A 20113-nucleotide genomic window follows, 5' to 3' on the forward strand; every position below is an offset into this window, starting at 1 on the left:
CTTGCTCACCTGATGCTGACAGAGTCAGATCCTGCTCCAATTTCATGTCTCCATTTTCCACCCTCTCAGGCTCACCATTTGTTAATTCCACACTTACAGGAACAGTGGGTTTGCCTTCCTGACAGCTGTGCTTTAACTGACTGATCTTGGGAGACTTGGACACTGCTTGAATTGCAGGAGACTGGGATTTCTGCTGACTCATTTTTTCTACTTCTCTGGATTCCTGTATCTTGAAAAAACAATACGAAAAAGTTAAATCTAAGGCACAAAACAAGGTAAAGGAAAACAGATGTCTATGACAACTGATGTTCCTTTGTGAATTCACATGTTAACAAGAAAGAATCAGTGAATATGTAATCACTTGGCCAGTCAAATTAAAAAGATACATTCCAAACTTATTTTAAAAGCTTCCCATCATTTGCTTATACAACACCATTTGGCAGAAACTACAATGTGAAACCTTGTTATCAGAATAAGCTTCATAACTTAATCAGTCAGTGTGATTCACTGAAGGATTTAACAGGGGTTTTTGAAACGATAAATCAATAGATACCCAAGTACAATAGCAGACCCATTAAAAATAAAGACTTTTCTGTTCATTTGTCAAACCTAAACATTTGAGATGAGTAAAAGTAATCATTACTTACAGCTTGGTTTTCCATCCGTGTAAAAATGACATTTAACATCTGTGTAAGGGTAGCTTTGGCAGTTGTCTGATTAATAAGATTTTTACTGGCCAGATAGATGTTGTAGCATGTTCTAACAGTCTGAAGAATTGTTCCTTCATGAATTTCTATATACGGAGATGTTACTGCAGTGAGGAGAGCCTGAAAAAGTCCATAAAACAGTAAAAATGAAATCTAAGCAAATAGGCAGCAATACACTTCATGCAGGTCTTCCATACTGATCAGTGGGTTTGTTATGAAACATGTTCATAAGGCACTACTATGCCTTGTTGAGAACATATACTGCAGATCTCTCTAGAAAAACAGACAGGAGAGCAGACAGGCTAGAGCAGCAGTCCATGATACTGCATCACAGTGCCTTCAGTTGAAAGCTGATAGCAATTCATTGGCCTAATGAACATGGACATGACTAGCCTAGATGAAGAATATCAAGATGTCTGCAAGATAAAGTATCTACGCCACAGCTTATCCCAGAAAGAACAACAAAAGTACTCTGCTTCACCAAGAGGAAATACATTTCACATGCCAATTCTGACACTGTAATAGCCTCCCTGTATTCAGTGACACATGTAACAAGGTAGGAAGTGGAGAAACTGGGCCTAATAATGCTTCCCACTATTGTATTTTTCCCATTACAAAATCAAAGACAGAGAAAGCAAATCAATACTGCACCAAAATGAACCAAATAAAATACCTTAATTATCTGCAGTTGTACTCCTTCATCTGTTTGAGGACCCTGAAAGCAATTGCAAATGGTTTCAACTATTCGGTCAATCAGCCGCTTCCCAGGAGCTCCACTGTCTGGAGCATTGCCAGTGATATGTCCATATGCAATGAGTTTCTAGGTAGAAAGAATGCAGGTTAGACAACACAAATACAGTTAGGTATTAAAAAGAGGTTTTATACAATATACCTTGCTTAACCAGTTTTAACACAAATGTAACAGCACAATAGTCTGGCTACTAGCTACTTGGACTTCACACATCTGGACAAAACAGACTTAATGATAGACAAGCTTTTGCCACCCATACCATTTCTTTCTACTATAGCCAAACAGAACTTTTAAACATCAACCTTTATACCTATTAGAATCATAGAATAGTTAGGGCTGGAAAGGACCTTAAGATCATCCAGTTCCAACACCCCTGCCATGGGCAGGGACACCTCACACTAAACCATGTCACCCAAGGCTCTGTCCAACCTGGCTCTGAACACCAGCAGGGGTGAAGCATTCACAACTTCCCTGAGCAACCCCATTCCAGTGCCTCACCACCCTTACAGTAAAGAACTTCTAAACTTCCTCTGTTGAAGTTTCAACCCGTTACACCTTGTCCTATCCCTACAGTCCCTAATGAAGAGTCCCTCCCCAGCATCCCTATAGCCCCCCCTTCAGATACTGGAAGGCTGCTATGAGGTCTCCACGCTGCCTTCTCTTCTCCAGGCTGAACAGCCCCAACTTCCTCAGCCTATCTTCATACGGGAGGTGCTCCAGTCCCCTGATCATCCTCATGGCCCTCTTCTGGACTTGTTCCAACAGTTCCATGCCCTTTTTATTCACGACAGAAAGGTTCTGCCCACGTAATTAGCTGAAATTAAGTTGCATTTATTTTTTCTTCAAGAATCTACGGAGGAACAAGGTAGAAAGATTCCAGAATCTGACCTCCCATCACATCAGCTCTACAAGAAACACCATGGCTAATACTCCTTTTAGAGCACCATAGATGAAATACCTTTACTGAATAATGTAAGCATTCATAAGCTTCAATAAAGGCTTACTTAACTGTCAGCACCTTTGACTATGACAGGACACACTTTCAGCCAAGTCTGATGGTAACTTATTTTGTGTGGTTTATGCATACAGAGAGCCATAGTGGGCATCTGCACCGCTGTGTGCACTCTGGACAGCCTTATTGCTTCACTCCAAGAATGCACACAAGACGTTTGTAACTGCATGTTTCTCCATTTCACTCTGCCAAGTTTAAACAGAACACTTACCTGTAAACAATCCAGTGAAGTGCTGACAATGCGTGGAGACTTTGACTGGCAGGCTAGTTCAAAAGGAAGGAAATATTTATCTGCTTCAATGAAGTTTGCCTTTGGTGGAGCAGCAGTGCCTTCTCTAGGTCAGATAAAAAGAGTTATTAATTTTTCTAAACATGTATAGCACAGCAAACCACGCTTCCTCCTTTTCCAAATTTAAAGCAGAACGGTACGTAACAGCATACAAATGTAATGCAGGTTTATCTCACGCATACTTTCTCAAAGGAAGCTCAATCTTAAAAAGCCACACAGAAAACATTTTACACTTATTTATATTGCATCTGACCTCTGCATATATTCTTCAACTTCACTCTTTTCTTGCGACACACCAACACTGTCCTACTACCTGAAATACTAGGAACTCCTACAACTTAAATGATAAATCCATCCATTATTTTGAATTAACTAAACAGGGCTTACATGAGGGATACTAAACCAACAGAAGCCCATCTGGGGGCTCATTTTAAAACCATAGCACAGCAGTGGAAGAGTCTTTTAAAAATGTATTCTACGTCTAGGAAGTTAGAGGATATACTATCAAACAGGGGTTACCTACTGCTCTTTGTGATTTCCTTTCAGGCTATATTAAGCCCAGTAAAAGGAAGTGAAAAACTAGCAGCTTTTAGAAGTTTTGTAAGTTTTTCCATAGTGAAATTCAGAGGCAGTTATGGCTTGAGGAGCCATAGCCACAAACATTGTGTAATTGGAACACATGGGCCATATGTTTTTGTCAGACAAGCATGTAACTGAGTATTCACAAACTCACTGCTGTAATGTTATGCATTCTTAAATTTCCACTATCAAATTATTCCCCTTGCTGTCTTCATGCATAGCTTACAGCAACTAATATTTACCTTTGCTTTTCCAGCTCAGTTTTTATCTCATCTGGAACAAAGAAAAAAAATTCAGAGCACTGAACACCCAACATGTTATCATTATCTATAACACAAATAAAGCAAAGCTGTTTTGCACCAGAAGTCTTACATTTCAGTATTTGCTATTCCTTTGCTGTAACATCTTCAGAGACTGCAAACAGTTACTGGAAGGTGCATCTCAATTTTTACATGAAAAAGCTAATTTTTCCAAACATTCTTAACAAAAGATACCTTTAGAACACACAGCTATGGTATGCAATTTTTATTCAAGAGTAAGTCTACATCACAGAGCTCAGGTCTGCAGAAGTCTTTAAGCCACTGCATAAACCATTACCTCCTGTTAACTACAATGCTAGTTAACCTGCCTTTGTTAACCCTGACAACATGACATCAATTCACAAGAGATAAGAAATTCCACACGCATGCTGTCATTTTGCCAGCAGAGATTTTCTTTTGTTTGTTAATTACACGTTTAGAGAGCTTTTCATAAAATTAATTACAGAAAAAACAACCAAACCATAAAAGCTTCTTGTTACTCCTGGTACACAGCAGCAAATCCCAAAGATCCTAGCATGGCTTTTTCAGGATTTCTAATATAACACCATGATACACAACACAGGCCAGAACTGCATTACCCCAACACACAGCCTAAGCACTTACTGTGAACACTGACATAAAATCAGCCAAAATAGCACACGCAGTAAGGCTGCACAGCTACAATCATGTGTAACATAGAATCCTCTCCATCTCACCCTATGTTATGTGCCTGCTCAGTATCACGCCTACAGAACTTTTTTCAATGGTGAAGTTATCAGAAACAGATCATTCACTCAGTACATGTTTTCCACAACTCTGGAGGGGCACCACTGGTTGGGATTAGATGTGTGCAGTTCAGATTATTTTGGTGCTCTTTGTGAGCCTCAATTGTTTCTTCTGTGTCCGAAGCATCAATACACAAAACATACTAACAAACAAGGTCTGCAACAAACCCATACTACAGGTTTTTGCACAGTCATACTCTTCAATGGACGTTACAAGAATTAATCCTTGCAGAGTATGCCTATTTTGTAACATTACTACCCCTATCTTATAGACAAAATGTAAGGAAAATGCTGAGGAAATCTGCGTAACTACAAGCTGTGAGTGGTTAAGCTACATCCAGGACTGGGACTTGCTATTCTGTCTGCCACATTTTCTCATTAATGAAAGTCAACCTGACATCCATTAGCAAGAAATGACATAACAAGACCTGAACTAACATTATCCACCCTACAGTCAACAAAACAGACAACAGAAAAACTGAAGAGTCACAGACCCACAAGGCTCCAAGGCTCTGTTCAGAAGCCCATTTCCTAATCAAGTCCAGCATGTAAGCAACCATGTCCAGCAGTTTTAAAGGTGAGACAATTTTCACTTGCCGGTACTGCACAAGCCAACAGCAAGGCACCAAACCCAGCCCATAGCCCCAGTGCCTGGGATTTCTGAATCAGAAGTAACTTTGCAGCTCGTTGACAGTGCAAAGACAGCATCATCATCCCCTCCTACTTCAGGCTTCATCTGGTAAGGAGTGAACAGAATGGAGACTGTCCATAAGAATTAACCAAGGTTTCCCATGCCAAAGAGACTGGCACTGTAAATCTTAATACAGCACCACTTCTTGGATCACTGTTTACTTCATTTCAGTATCCAAGTCGGTTTATCAACAATGTGTCCATTCAGAAGTTCAATTCAGCAAAATTTTAATTCAGTTCTCTTGATTTTATTAGTTTCCCCATCCTTACACCACAGTATGATCCACAGAGCTCCTGAGAACAACACATGTTAAAGGACCCAAAGGTGTACTGGAAAAATATGTAAGACTAGCATCCCATACAAGAGCAACAACCATCTCACCCTCAGAGATACTCTATAGATTAAATAAAAAAAATCTAACCCAGGCCTAAGTTCCCCACAATTTTATTATATAAAGGTGTTCTAAAGCCATATGAAAACATAGCAGTACTTTAGTAGTTAATATTGGCAGAAAAGAATAAATGAGAGCACAAAACCAAATTGCAGGCATACCTCTGCTACTGACTACATCAAACTGGTTTGGAAGTCTCCACATCTGAAGTGCGCATTTGGGGGTCTGACAGCAAAACAGAAACTGTTGCCTCACTGAAGTCCCTTTCCACAAACACCTTGCCAAGCCCTGACCAGGCACAGCCAACTTCCAGAAACCTACTGCCACTCTCCTCTTCCAGTCATAGGACCAAGGGACACAGCTCAATTCCATTCTCCAGAAGAGAGTGAATTTTGATCAGCCTCTGGTCACCACAGCACAACACTGACCCCTTAGTGGTTCTGCTTCAGAGCTACCTGCTACTCTCAAGGCCAGAATGTATCAGCATACATCCCACCTATGTAGCCAGAAACATCTTCAGCTCGGGCACTATGTATGTTGCCTGCTCAACGCAAGTCTTTCAGCATTCCTACCAGGCAAAAGAACTGGAATAACAAGCAAGGCCTTGCAGGAATTTCTTCCAGAGCTTCTGGCCATAATAAAGGCAGGATGAAGCTCATGCTGTGAGCAACTACCTTCCCATAGTAGATGGATGGTTTAAGCTTGCTTGTACTGAAAACTACATATTAAACCGGAGGAAATACTTGCCTGCCTACAACTATATGCATCCTATGCTAATCTTAGTCAAGGTTTTTTTTAAGTAGCAGCAAACTAGCTCCTGTGCAGAAAATCACATTGCTTGTGTTAGCACAAGGACACAAGCAATGTCTTCCCATAGCTTGTCACAACTCCAGACAGCCAATACAAACACATGGAACAGCAGCAAAAGCTTTCTGCCTCCCAACCCAGTCAAGTCTACTGCATTGCCTAATTCCAAGCTACCTCCAACTTCAATAAAAAACCCCTGACACCCCACATTTATTGATTCTATTGATCTACAGAGAAGCCTTTAGAAAAGGCTGCCACAATAAAGCAAGACTCCTCTGCTCCAGAGCTGTCAAAACATGCTAGCCAAGAGGCTACTAAACTAAGAAACACAAACTTATTTTAGACATCTGTCATCTATATCCAGGGATGACTTAAACACACAACTAGACTCCCAAGTGAAAGCATGGCTTAAGAGATGATTTTTTAACACGCTAACTAAACAAAATCTGTTCTTACAAAGCCTGAAGATCTGTACACGGAGGTGCACAGGCAATCAAAGGAGGTCACATACCCAGGCTGGCTGCACAGTATGTCATCAAAAATAGCCCTACTAGGGCAAGAGTAGTAGTTTATGAGAGGCTCAGGCACACAATTAGCATTAGACCAATATGAACTGCTGTGATACATACTGTGTTCTACTGCAACGTTTTCAAGGTAGCGATTATTTCAGTACACTTACTAAGAGCCATGTGTACCTAGAGCTCCATGTAAATGCTTATTAAGCAACTACTTTCATACAATACACCGGCTGTCTGCTAAAAACAAGTTTTCTTAAAAACACAGTTTTCTAAAGCAGAGCAGAAAAGCTGTTCTGTTTAAAAACCCTCATTTTTCCCAGTCTCTCCTGGGGCTTACTGGCACTGACAGTACAGGATACAACCGTTACACCTACTGATGAAGCAACAGACTGAATAACCTATTCAAACTCTGCTTGCTCAACATTTAACACTGCATATTTCAAAGGAGGGGGTGGACAGAGTGAAATAGACCACCCCCACCCCCCCAAAAACACCACTGGGAACTAGTTTTGTTCCCTTTCTTCCACACTCCTTGTGTTTATGTCCTGTTTGAGCCTATATTATTTTTTATGTCTACAAAACCGTGAACATATTCTGCAGTTCTAGACTGACCAGTATTAGTCCAGTGGAATGTATATTACTAGGAAAGGAAGAGAAAAAAAGGGGTAAGAACAGTTTAAAATTAGAATTCAAGGAACCCTGTATTTCCTTCATAAGAATGACAGCAATTTTCAGTAGCAAATTACTTTAGTTCTCAGGAGTTGAACACATTCAAAACTATGAAGAACTTGTGTAAAAGAAAACAAAAGCATCATTCCCACAGTTAGAAGTATAGTCCTCTTTCTCACCAAGCAAAAAATATAAAGCATGTGCAGTTAATAGAAACACTACTGCAGTGACGCTAGAGCAGAAACTGCAGAAGTGGCTGCAGGTTAACTTGTATTAGGTAGTTGTAGAACACAACTCTCTATTTAGAAAAGAAGATTCCTCATAGACTTCCCTACTTCCAAGAGCAGATACAATTTACACATGTGCTGTCTCTGTGTTGGCTGGTTTATAAATGGTACAATACCTCAAGGCTCCATTAAAAAGACCACTGTATACACAAGACAGCACAGCAAATGGAATTTAGTAAGAGGCAGAAAGGAATTATTGATAGCATGACATAGAGAAAAGAAGAAAGAAGACAACAACTGACACAATTACCAACTTCAAAAAGTTAACTTTATATTTCTCTCAAACTGAATTAATTTGACTCAGTTAACTCGATTTATTATTCGGAACACTGAAGCATCTTTCCTCTAAAGCAGTATGTGTAGATCATGAAGTTTGGCCTCAATTCCTCAGACTGCAAGTGATGTTCTGCCCACATTTCTTAGCATATTTACAGGGCTTGATAATTAAACTAACACTTTTGAAACTGACATCATAGTCTGAGTAAACATAAAGTATAAGCTTAACTAAACTATGTAAATAAATCTGATTTTTTTTTCATTTGAGTAAAAAAGAGCTTAAACAGAATGGGGGGGGAATCACATGTAAATAAAAGAAACAATATTCCTGTTGGCAACTTAAAATGATGCAACATCCACCAAATATAACAGAGACCCTTTAGTACAGTAATTGGGGCCCTGCTAGGGCAGGACAGTTGGGTAATAGAAGGTTATCTGCTCATGCTGACCTCTGCTTGTTTTAGTCCAGCAATGCACATTGACTTTTTTTTCCAAGCAAAATTAGCAAAAAATAGTCCACCATCACAGGCACTAACTGCTTTCAGAGGTACTGTACCCTAAAACACGCAGACACAGAATAGTTACAATCCACCATGCAAATACTTATAGGTGGCTATTGCACAATACCCCTCCCCCAAAATCATAACCTTTGATGTATAAGCAAACATAAAGACCTTCACTAGGAATCTTTCAAGAAAGCTCCTTTCTCACCCTCTAAATATATTTACCTAACAGCAAAACAGCTTCCCCATCCTGTAAACGGTTGGGTGCATGCTGGGGGAGCTAGGAAAGATTATAAGGAAAAGGAAGTAGGAATAGGAGTCTAACTGCTGGGGCACACGTGTTACAGCATTGCTCACAATGTCAACTTTAAACAACACTAAAGAATACCCTTCTGTCTGATTAGCTTTCTCTAGATATCTCTACAAGGCAGGAATTGTAGGAAAGAAGATGAAAATGACAGCTGTTTTTCAAGCGCGCTTTCACAGTGCATTGGTCAGAACTTGCATCTGCCCACCTTATGTACTCAACCTGCCTTCACTTCTGTTCTCCCAAAAGGCAACGTTTCCAAATTAAAGATATCGGTGCAAAGCAACCAAAACTGTAGGAGACAGGGCACTTTTGTAAATTAAGAAAGGCCATAGCGAACTCCAACTGCTTTAAGCAGCTTCCTCTTCACCCCTTCACGGCACACCGCATGTTTGCAAGAACTTTAACACAGAGATCTGTATCACCAGTTTTGTACTTGCAGATTTCAGGATCAGTCCGCCAATTACACAGAAAGTGTTTTCAGTTCTGCAGGACACCATACACACTGTATATATTTGTCTACACTGCCGACAGTCTTTAGCAAGTCAAAACATGGGTTGAAGATAACAAGTCAATATATTACCAGCCCTGGGAGACTAGAGACGCCACAAGCCGAGGGCCTTAAAACACCTTGCTTCCTATTTTAAAAGTTTATCATTAATTTTCCCAAAACCAGTTGTAAAGTGACAAGCCCAAATCCCCTTTTGTTTCACATGGAGACCAGAACTTAACAAAACAGGTATCTGTGGTTTTCCCCTCGTTTTTGCACGTCTGCTATTAGAGAGAGAACTTTCTCCCCGGTCCAAAGCGTCGAGCCGCAGCCTGTCAGCTGGGGGCCCGGGGCTCTCCCGCCCCTCCGGGACCCGACGCGGCGGAGGGCACCTCCCATCCCGCGTCCCGCGCTCGGGCCGGGCGCGCACGGTCCGTCACCCCGCCGGGAGGGCTGGCGGCTCCAGCCGGTGCCCGGCGGAGGCGGGGCAGTCCCGCGGGCCGTGCCGGGCGGACTCACCCAGCGCCACCTGGCAGGCTGTCCGCAGCTGTCCGTGCGGGGGCCGCTTCGCCTCCTTCTCCGCCAGGATCTTCTCCAGGGCCCGCGACACAAACATGCTCTTGGTGCGGGCATCCTGCTCGCGGGCCGCAGGCTGCATGGCGGGGCCGGCGCTCACACCCCCATCACCCGGAAGAGACGCGCCTCACTCAGCAGCCGCCACCGCGCCACCGCCACAGCGCCGCCATATTGGCTCCGTCACGTGACTCACGCTACCACTCCGCCTTCCAGCGACGACCTCCGACCCCTTCGGCTGCGCCGGCAGCGATAGGAGGCGGGGGGTGGGCGGGGCTTGACACTGGGGTAGGCGGGGGCTTGACACTGGTGTGGGTGGAGCTTGCTGCGGGGGCGTGGCGGGAGCTGGCGCCCTGCTGGAAGATTGATGGTGGCTGTAATTAGCTGTAATTAACAGCACCTCCCCGCAGATCTGCGCTCCTGGCGGGCTGCGAAGGTAACGGCAGCCACCAGTGCATGCATGGATGCTGCTTTCCGCTCCCAACGGGTCCCCTCCCCTTCTGTTCCTGCATCTTCAGGGGCAAAGCCCGACTATCGTCCTTGCTGTAACACCAAATGCTGAAGTGGGAATTGGTTTGCTGTGTTTCAATAGGAATTTCTGTATCAGTAAGAACTGCAAATATGGTTACTGCTGCAATTATGTGTAGTAATTAAGTTACTGAAAGGGAACTCAGTCTAATAGAATACTCATTTTTGCAATGCTTTTAGTCTAAGCATCTCAACATCTGCATCATCAGCGCTAACTTTCACAGAATTAGTCTTATGAAGAGGCACCCAGAAAGCCCATCTGTGGAAGACCCAAAGTCATACGTTAAAGAAGAATCATTAGAAATTAAATTTTAAGTCCCTCAAATTGAGTCTCCTTTAATAATCTAATGCCCAATTGCACCTTCTCCCTTTTTACCCTCAGGCCTATGTGACAGGTAGGATTTGGTTTGGGCCTCACACCCCAAACCAAATTCTGGACTCTTCGAAAGCCGGTGAGACCTTTGGAAATAATCTGCAGAGTTAATTCACTCCATTGACACCCTCTGCCATAATCTGGCAGCCACCAAGGAGATGCAGTCATCTCTTCTATGTCATTCCATAGTGGACATAATCAAATGAAGACAACCACATCTAACTGAGAATGCAGGGGCACACCAGGTTGTCTAGATCGGAATTTTATTTCCCTATTTTCCAAGCAGCAGGACTCAAATTCTTTAGAATTAAAGGATCGCAAGTGTCAAATTGTCAAGAGCTGCAATTTTTGTCCTAGAAACCACCAACAAGGGCTCCAAACCTGTGCAAAGCATTAGTTCAGTATAATTTCACAGGGGAAGTGGGCAGGTCCTTCATGATCACACTCCCTGTGTGCAGATTGAGGACTCCAATTGTATGGAAAAAAATGAGTTAAAGGATGGGAAATCAGAAATTATAACATAAGAAACAGGGAAGGGTCTCTATCTGAAACAATTTTTAAGGTTGGTTGGTATCTGAAGACTTGGGCTTTCCCTGGAGATCACAGTTCAGGTATGGGGTGGGATATGAGTGTGATTTCAAGGCTCATCACTAAATCACTAAATCACAATTTATCAGGGTGTAACTGCCTCAGAAATCTGCTATCTGTATCTGTGCTCTTGACAGCAAAAGGACATTCTGCCTCTTCTGCCATCAGAAAACGTACCACACGGTAAAGGTGAGACACTGTTGGAAGGGTAAAATCTGAGGGTTTATCAGCTGAAATTGTCATAAGGCAACTGACTTGATCTTTCCTCTGCATTAAGTGAATAATGCACGTTCAGAATCCCTATTCTAAGTCAGAATCACGGAAAGGGGAGGCTGGGAAGCACTTCAATAGATCATTAGTCCATCTAAGCACAAAGGCAGAACATTGCCTCTTCATGAAACACTCTAATAGGGGAGATTCAGCAGCTTTTCAGTCAGCTGCCTGCAGCCTTTCACTAACTATCCAATTAGGAAATTGTTCCTAATATCGGGTCTGGTTGTCAACTGCTGTCCATTAACAGATGGAAGAACTATTATCACGGTGATGCAAATACCAGAAAAATAAAGAGAAATAATGTAGGAATCCAGGTATGAAATGTTGTTTGGTTGGTTGGGATTTTGGGGGCTTTGTTTTTTTAATGAAGACATTTCTAGATCATGACTATAGTTTCATTTCTGTTTTCTGCTGAAAGTATTATACAGTCTGGTTCTTCCTGTATTTTGTTTGAATTTCTGGTCTCCTGTAGAAAAGACATTCATTCCTTTTAACTTACGGATGTCTGGTTTCACTCTTCTTGTAGCTTCAGTAACATAAGTATTTTTACACTAAGAGTAGATTTCATCCTCAAGCTTTGTGCTGATACTTTGTGTATTAACTTCATTGCACCATATAGTGAAATCATGTAATGCATGCTGCTTTAGTAGCAAGAAACTTCGTTAAATATTTAGAAAAATGCAGCTGATTTCAGAATGCTGAAGTAGCCCATACATTTTCCTGGTGTTTTCCTGGCAGGATTCAGTATGCTGCTACTTTCAAATAGTATCAGCTGTGTAATCATTTTACATATTTGCTATTTATTCTTAAAGTATGCTATACATCTGAAAATGTTGGATATTAAGTCATTACATGGTCTAGTATTTTGTATGGGGTAACCAGTTCCATGAGATATTTCATGATATCCTTTGGGCTTGCAAGCATCTTATGGTTTTTAACTCTACTTGTGTATCTTCATATGTCCGTGATCACTTATGTGTGCCATTTCTGAATAAACCATTTTGGGTACTGGAGCTGGGAGACAGTTTCAGTGGCAGGTGGTTGAATTCATTTGCATCAAAGACTAAACTACACATAGTAGTACGGGGTTTAATTGTAGTTTTCAAAACCTTGTTCCCAAAAGGCAAAGTCTGGTTGATGCTGATTCAGTGTGTCTCTGGGAGGGAATCGGGAAGGTGGCTTGCTGTGTATCTTATGACTGAGCTGCCTCCTTTAATTCCTACTCTCAGCTCCACTATGGCTCTGCTATACAGCAAGCTCTCGAATCCTCTTCACAGAGTATCTCATTGACTGTCTGACTGATCAGGCAACATCTAATTTGATTTGTTCTGCTCTGAAGGGCAAGAAATTCACTATAAACCTTAAGAGCCTCATTAGTGACCAAAAAAAGCGACAAAAAGGAACAATATCAAATTTCTTCAGGTTTGTTCAATTTAGCACATCCAAAGTAAGAAAAGGTTTAGTATGTCTCCATAATAATCCCTATTAGTAATGGAGAGATGGAGAAATAGTACATGAAAAAGAGAGAACAGGATCTCCTGTCACAGAGTCAAGTACTGACATTGGGAGCTCAGAAGTCAAAAGACAAACTCATTGTGCTAGGACTCAAGAGTCATTTTATTTCAGTGCTGAAATCTGCAGTCTCTGTTATAGGTAAGATAATGCCTTGGAGAACATGATGGCCAAGTTAGAAGGGAAGATTTGGCTGATACAGGTTAACCAGTAGTCAGACCTGAGTGAAAAATAATTGTGTTGGGAAGGTGACGATGTTAATGCTTCCATGAAGTTTTTATTCTAAGTAGTAATGGTAATGAAGTAAGACCTATCTCTTGAAAAGCCTCTTGTTCAACCATAACAAGATGAGATGTGTGGTTATTTGAATAAGAAAAGGAGCAGAGAGCCTGAGAATTAAGTATGGTTATTCAAAAAGGGAGGCTCTCATTCTCATTTGTGCTAAGGGCTATTATGGTTATCTACATTCCTACTTATGGGTCCTTTTTATAATCTGAAGCTTCCAAAGATCCTCATCCTTTATTGTCACAATGTCCAGGTAAGTCTCTGCAGGCTTTTGTTAGCATCTGGGATGGCCTTGCCTTGACTGCCTTTTATTATTGCAGGATGTGGGGCAAAAGGAAGAGGATTCCTGACATAGACTGATTGTGCACAGACCTAACTGTACAGAGTTGCCATGGTTGACCACACTGTTGTTTCAAATGTACAAGATTGTCCAACACAGCCTGAGAAATGCATATATGCAAGGCACACCGTCAGAACTAACTGGGTATAGAGTGCTCCTTCATCTGCTAGTAGTAGATTCTTCAGGTTCTGAAGGTGTCCAACAAAGAATCTCCTCCCTTCCTTTATTAACACCTGGTCCTAGGCACAGTGGCAGACTGTTCTAATTGCTAACCCTTTTTTTGCAGAAATGTTCTTTTCCCCTTGATTAGGCTTAATGCCTGCCTTTGATTTTTGTATGATCATGTGTAATCCATATGCAGCAAACAGATAGCTTGTCATCTATGCTAACCTGTCTCCTTGCCAACATGAATGATCTCACACTGCTCAGGGAGTCTGGAGTACAGACAGGATCTTTATTTTCCCTTTGTAAATGCTGATGAGAAACCTTTGCACATTCTTGAAATCCCATGATGCACTGCAGGTTTTGAGCAGGTTAGGGGAAGGACACAGCAATACTCTGCTCCATTTGGGTGAGCAGGCAGAAAGAGCACCAGTAAATGTACAAAACCTATGAAGAAAAAGAGGCATCTGCCTTGTTACATGCAGGAGCTGGAAATGAATGGTGATCTTTCTTCTTTCTTCTTTCTTTAGGTGCAAGCATATTCAGAGATAGCCTGACATCCCCAAACCAACGGAGTCTTGGAAGATGACAGAGGATGTTACATCCAGGAGAAAGCAAAACAAAAGAAGACAAAACCTATTTTTCTCACAGAAAATGAGAACAGTGGCTTGAGGAATTGCCAGCAGCTCAGTGCATCTGCGTTTGATGCCTCTGGTCAAGGCTTTTTACCAAAAGATCAAAATATACTTTGGTGACAATAACCTGGGGTACTGTAGCATGTTCAGCTCAGTCCAAGTGCAATGATATCAATTCTTGCCTATCAGTTGGCAGTAAATGGCACTGACAGGCATGGCTTCATGTAAGGAGGGAAAGGTTAATCTGAGGAGTAGTGAATGTCAGGAGAGTTTATTTCCAGGCCAGCAGCATGAAATTGATAGCCTGAAGTTCACATTTCGGCAGTGGGGCTTAACATAACATAGTGATCTCTTTCTCTTGGCTGAAGTAATCCACTGTTTTTATCAAATGTAAAGTTCTAACCATGTTGAACTTGTCTGTTCTCTGGTGTTAGCAACATCTGATAGCAATACTTCAAATATATTTCTCCAGCAAAACAGTTAACCCTTTGATAATGGATGGATGCTCTGTAGCCCAAGTCTAGATTTTATGAGAATTCACAGACAAGGGACATCTCCGAAATGTACCAGTGCGAATGGCCAGTTCGTTCTCAGGATACCTCCTCAAAGAAACTTTTCCACTTCTCTTTTCATTTCCCCCCAGAGTTAGTGCTCTGGGATGTAAACTGTTTAAGTTCTCCCACTCACACACTGGCTTACTCAGATGCTGCTTCTGTCTCAATAAAACCAATCCAGTTCTGCTACAGAAGAATCTCTCTGTGTGTAGGCAGTGGCTAAATAGGAGTAAAACATTGATTTTGGATTCTATCTCCTTTAAAGTGATCGTGTTTGGAGCCTTTGTCATCAGAGTTCAGGTTTCTCATACCTAAATGCAGGAGCTCAGTTACTGAAACTCCTAAATCCAAATCCCTGCTCAAAATAGTAGAGGATCCTCATTTAACCGTATCCGTTGAGTGCTTAATGATAAGTGAGATGAAGTGAGGGACTCCTGGGTGAAGTACAGTTTGAGTTCTTATTGATTTCTAGGTTTTATCATACCTAATGGACATGGAAATGATCTTATAACATTCCAAATTTGTTTTGATATAATGAATTAATAAATTTTAAATTCATTCAAAAATATAATGATGAAGAAGGAATGGAGTGGTCTAAATTTTCTCATGCAGTACTTGAAACTCAAACAGCACAGTATTACACTGCAAAACAATGAAATGGACTAAAATGAATGCAAAGAGTAATAACCAACATCACGAGGGAAAGAAGATCAGTAGATTGGCAAGATCATTTAAAGCATTAGAAATACACAGCAATTTGTTATAATTCTTTAAAATATTTTGATACTTTTGTCCACAAACTTTTAATCTCTGCTGGAATGATTTAACTGAAATAGCAAATCTAAGACAAATCTAATAAACAGACTTTTTAAGTGAGTGGAGTCTAACAAACCTACCCCCAAGTTGTTGGGATTGTGATGGTACTTAGCTGAGCTCAGGACCAAGTCTACACAAGAAGTGCTTTGGCAGTATAAATGTAATAAGATACTCTGGAGGTGAGTCTAGAAGAGATACTAATGGTGAAGGTCTCAAGCAATGAATCTGCACAGTCTGGCCAAACAGCTTAGAGATACAGCTTCATGACATGAGGTATCTATTATCCTCCCTGATAAATTCGCACCCATGTGGCACCAACAAAGCATTCTTAAGATGAACCACTAGAACTGCTCTGCTGGCAATTTATTCAGGCTACCAGCAAAGTATACTTTTGTCTTTATAACGTTAACCACAATAAGAAATTCTGCCAGCAGAACTGTACTAATCCCAGATCGTATCTCACCGCAATTCCTGTTGTGCATAGACCTAAACCATTTAACAATCAGACTGCTGTATAGCATCTTCAGTGACTTACACACTGTAAATTACATTTAATTCAGTGGAGCTTGGGTTTCAGCAATATGAGTCACAGTCAAATTTAGCCCAAGGAGATCCATTTTGAGCTTTCTTGTAACTGATGTATGTGTCAAAAGATTCAAGTAGTTGCTTCCCCTCTGGTTCTCTAACTGTTTTCTAGAATTCATTCATTCATCTGTATATTCTTTGAAGTTTTATTTTACTTTGCTTTGGATTATTTTATTTTAAAGGAAGTGGGACAGATCATCACTTGAGGTAAACATATATATATATATATATATATATGTAGTTTGGTGTTCCTTGTTTTATTTGTTTGTTCACCTCCAATATCTGCAGAAGAGAGCAAGCGTATTTCTCTGGAGTTTAGTCACTGCCTGTTAGAAGGACAAGTTCTGAAGCCAGCTGTACAGTTTATACAGGATTCTGCTTAATCCTGTATAGGAATGTGCAGTGTTTGTTTTATTGTACTGATATATTACACCTCCACATGATAGTATTTTTAGATGCATGTTTCTCAAATACGTGCATAATCAGAAATGTGACTGCCAAATCCATCCCCCAACACCTACCACATTAGCTGTTGCTGTCTACACATTCAATTCTTATTTTACTTACATTAGTGTAAATCATGGGTAATTCTACTGTTATCAGTGAAATTACAGTGCTGCAGAAGTGGCATAACTAGAAGGCCCTTGAATCTTTTTTGAGGGATGCTGACTTAGTTGTTGAGACAGAAAAAAGCTGTAATTACTGTCAACAGCATTGCAGACTTAATTAAGCAGCAGAAGCTCTTCATATATTGTCAGCCAAATTACCACTTCTGATTTTAGGATTTTTATTGTGGAATAGGATTAACTTTCATGGGAGAAGCAAAATGGACACAGGCTGGGGTTTAGGAAGTGGATTTTTAAAACTTGTATATCAATCAAAAAACTTGTCTTTCAAATCACAGCAGTATTTGAGTTCCTATATATAGGGTTACAACTGAGGTTATGGTCTCAGAAAAGAGTCAACACTAGGCTTCAGTTGCAATAAGCCCTTTGATGGTTAGTGGCATATGAAGAACACGAAGCTGGTGAATGGCAGGCTTTCTTATTTAAAGTTTGGTTATAGGTAGGCTTGAGTTTGAGATTTACTGAGGTTAAAGAATGGTTATTTATGGACTTTAGCTGAGTAACAAGTGCTCATACTGGGAAATGGAGTCTATTTAGTTGCTATTTGCAACAATCATTACTGTGATTAGGATTAGGATTGTGGAGTTTAAGTTAGAACTGGAGGATAAGGCAATCTTGAACACGGTGCTTTGTATTAATAATAAATTGGGGTTCAGAATTAGGGAAGAGGTTGAAAGAGAGAAGAGCTAGTTTTACACCTGGTCTCCAAGCATCTATTTGGCTAAATTTAAGGCAGGAAATATCAGTAGGTACTGCAGTATATCTAGTTTTAAACTTTTCAAAGGGTTGAGTTTTGGCCAGGATTCTTGTTAGGACTGAAACTCACTAGTGTTTTTTTTCTAGGCCCAAATTTGTATAAGTTGAGGGCTGGTATCATTGGTGGTTACACACATATATTTGTTAGGCTGAAAGCAGTTGCTTTCTTTGAGTTAACAAGAAAACTGAGAATAGGTTCAGGATTACAATGCAGGTTAAGCTTTGGATTCTAACTTTTTAAGGTGGGTTAGGCTAGAGTTTATAGTAGGTCTCTGAGTTCAGAGTAGCATTCATACCACCAAGCCTTGCCAATTAGATTAATCTTTGGAGGTAATAAAGACACTTTCTTAGCATTAGAATTACAGTCAAGGTAGAACTAGGATTAGAGCTTGGATTTACCAAGGGAAGTGAAGTAAGGTTAGGCCTGTGTACAAAACAGATGGCTACATGAAATTTACAGCAGGGTCTACTGGGACAGTGCAGACTGTGGTCAGTTTTAGAGGGGGCTGGAGACAGGTTTCCTCCTTAGGTTTAACATAACAGTGACAGTTAGGAGTAGGGTTAATGACTGAGGTTGGATTCTGATTCTGTTGAGAGGTATTAAAAAAGCAGAGAAGTTTACTATTGATATCAGGTGTTGATTAACAATTGTTTTTCATATTGCTATAGATCACTAGCTGAGAGCAAAGAGGGAGGCTAGACTTAAGGCTAGGACTAGGCTTAGACAACAAATTTGCTAGGAAAGATGAGTTAAGAACATGCCTTCATTTGCTGGTATAAAATAAAAGAAGTTTGGAGAAGCAGTATTAATTTTGTGGAGGAGGACTGCTTGCTTAGTTATCAACAAGGAGGAGGGACCTTAGTTTAAATATCAATAAGGTGATCCCTTAAATGTCCATAAAAATGCATTTAGTGCTGGAGCTGGGAAATGAAAAGGGACTGAAATTGTTCTGTATAGTTAGAGTCAGAGCTTACAAAGGGACATCTGAGTTTAGTCCTAAGTTTAGGTTGTTAAGTGTTACAAGTCAGCAAAACACAAGTGGTTCAGTGACTCATATCCTTTTAGCTATTTCTGTTATGCATGTCACCAACATCATCATTATTTTAAACCAAAAGGGACAGTCCATGCCAAATGGAACATCTTGCAGGAAACAGTTTTACACATGCAGAATAATCTGAAGAAAATGCTATCTACCACTTCTTACCAGGTGCCATGTGCTGGAAATGCCACTACACAGAAAACTCAGACATTTGAAATGGATTTGCAAATTTCTTTTCTAGAAAGAGGCATAAGAAATATTAGGTGTTCTTTTGTCTCTAGCAAATTCTTTGGACTTGCCCCAGGAGAGTACAACTGATCCTGTATGTTGCATGCAGTTTGTTTACAGGACTTACTTTTTCTGCTTCACTTCTCTTCATTCTGTTGCATTTCCTCGCCAGGTTGCTTTTGTATTACCTGTAATGGCCTAAGAAAACTTATTGTGCTGTTTACTCACCAAACCAGCACACTTGGTAAGAATCTATAGCTCATTCTCTCAAATGAAATGAAACAGGAAACTTGAGAAGCAGAAATGTGATCAGCAGAAGTACTCAAAGGTAGATCAAACCCTTTCTGCAATACCAGTAGCTTACAAATCCTGGGGGTCAAGACAGCTGTCCAGCAGAGAGACTTTCTGACTTCCCTCAGCCACAATAAAAGTAACTCAGAAATACTGGTATTATTCCATAGCAAGGCACTCACCCCCATGATGATATTCTGCCTAGGTTGGGGTCCATGACAAAGAATAGCAGGTCTGTTATTTCTAAGCTTCCCTATTTTAAGATCAACCTGTCTCTCACTTGTTTGGGCTATTACAGGTCTGCCACTGTGCTCACATGTGACAGGAATCACATGCTAGGAACTTCTATCCATAACCCAGACCCACTCTCATTTCTGTTTTCTTGAAATAGAGCCCTCTTCCTCTTTGTTTCTTTCTCTTTTTTTCACTTTCATAGAAATCTGAATATTTTAAAAATACAAGCACATTCCTTGCTAAGTCAGCTCAAGAGGCTCTGGCATGCAATTGGATACAGAGGCCAAGGATACCTGAATAATTTGTTCCAAACTAATGAGTTCAGTAGGTAAAAGACTGCTTGAGGATTCAAG

At 40.7% G+C, this 20113-nt stretch overlaps 1 protein-coding gene across 1 annotated transcript in view; it reads right to left on the minus strand.

Annotated features, from left to right (window-relative positions):
* The window catches only part of ARFGEF2 (ADP ribosylation factor guanine nucleotide exchange factor 2), a 34341-nt gene extending 24316 nt beyond the window's left edge, over positions 1 to 10025 (minus strand). The window contains exons 1-6 of the mRNA XM_061375633.1: positions 9881 to 10025; positions 3581 to 3611; positions 2682 to 2805; positions 1381 to 1527; positions 648 to 827; positions 10 to 229 (exon numbers count right to left, since the gene is read on the minus strand). Coding sequence (XP_061231617.1) covers positions 10 to 229; positions 648 to 827; positions 1381 to 1527; positions 2682 to 2805; positions 3581 to 3611; positions 9881 to 10019 — 841 coding nt within the window. The 5' untranslated portion in view covers positions 10020 to 10025. The remainder of the gene's footprint in view (positions 1 to 9; positions 230 to 647; positions 828 to 1380; positions 1528 to 2681; positions 2806 to 3580; positions 3612 to 9880) is intronic.
* Positions 10026 to 20113: the final 10088 nt, after the last annotated feature.

Source organism: Neopsephotus bourkii, unplaced genomic scaffold, assembly GCF_033783945.1.
Source record: "Neopsephotus bourkii isolate Nb327-2 ecotype Australia unplaced genomic scaffold, CSIRO-AGI_Nbou_v1 NB_1663, whole genome shotgun sequence".
NCBI classification, from domain to species: domain Eukaryota; kingdom Metazoa; phylum Chordata; class Aves; order Psittaciformes; family Psittacidae; genus Neopsephotus; species Neopsephotus bourkii.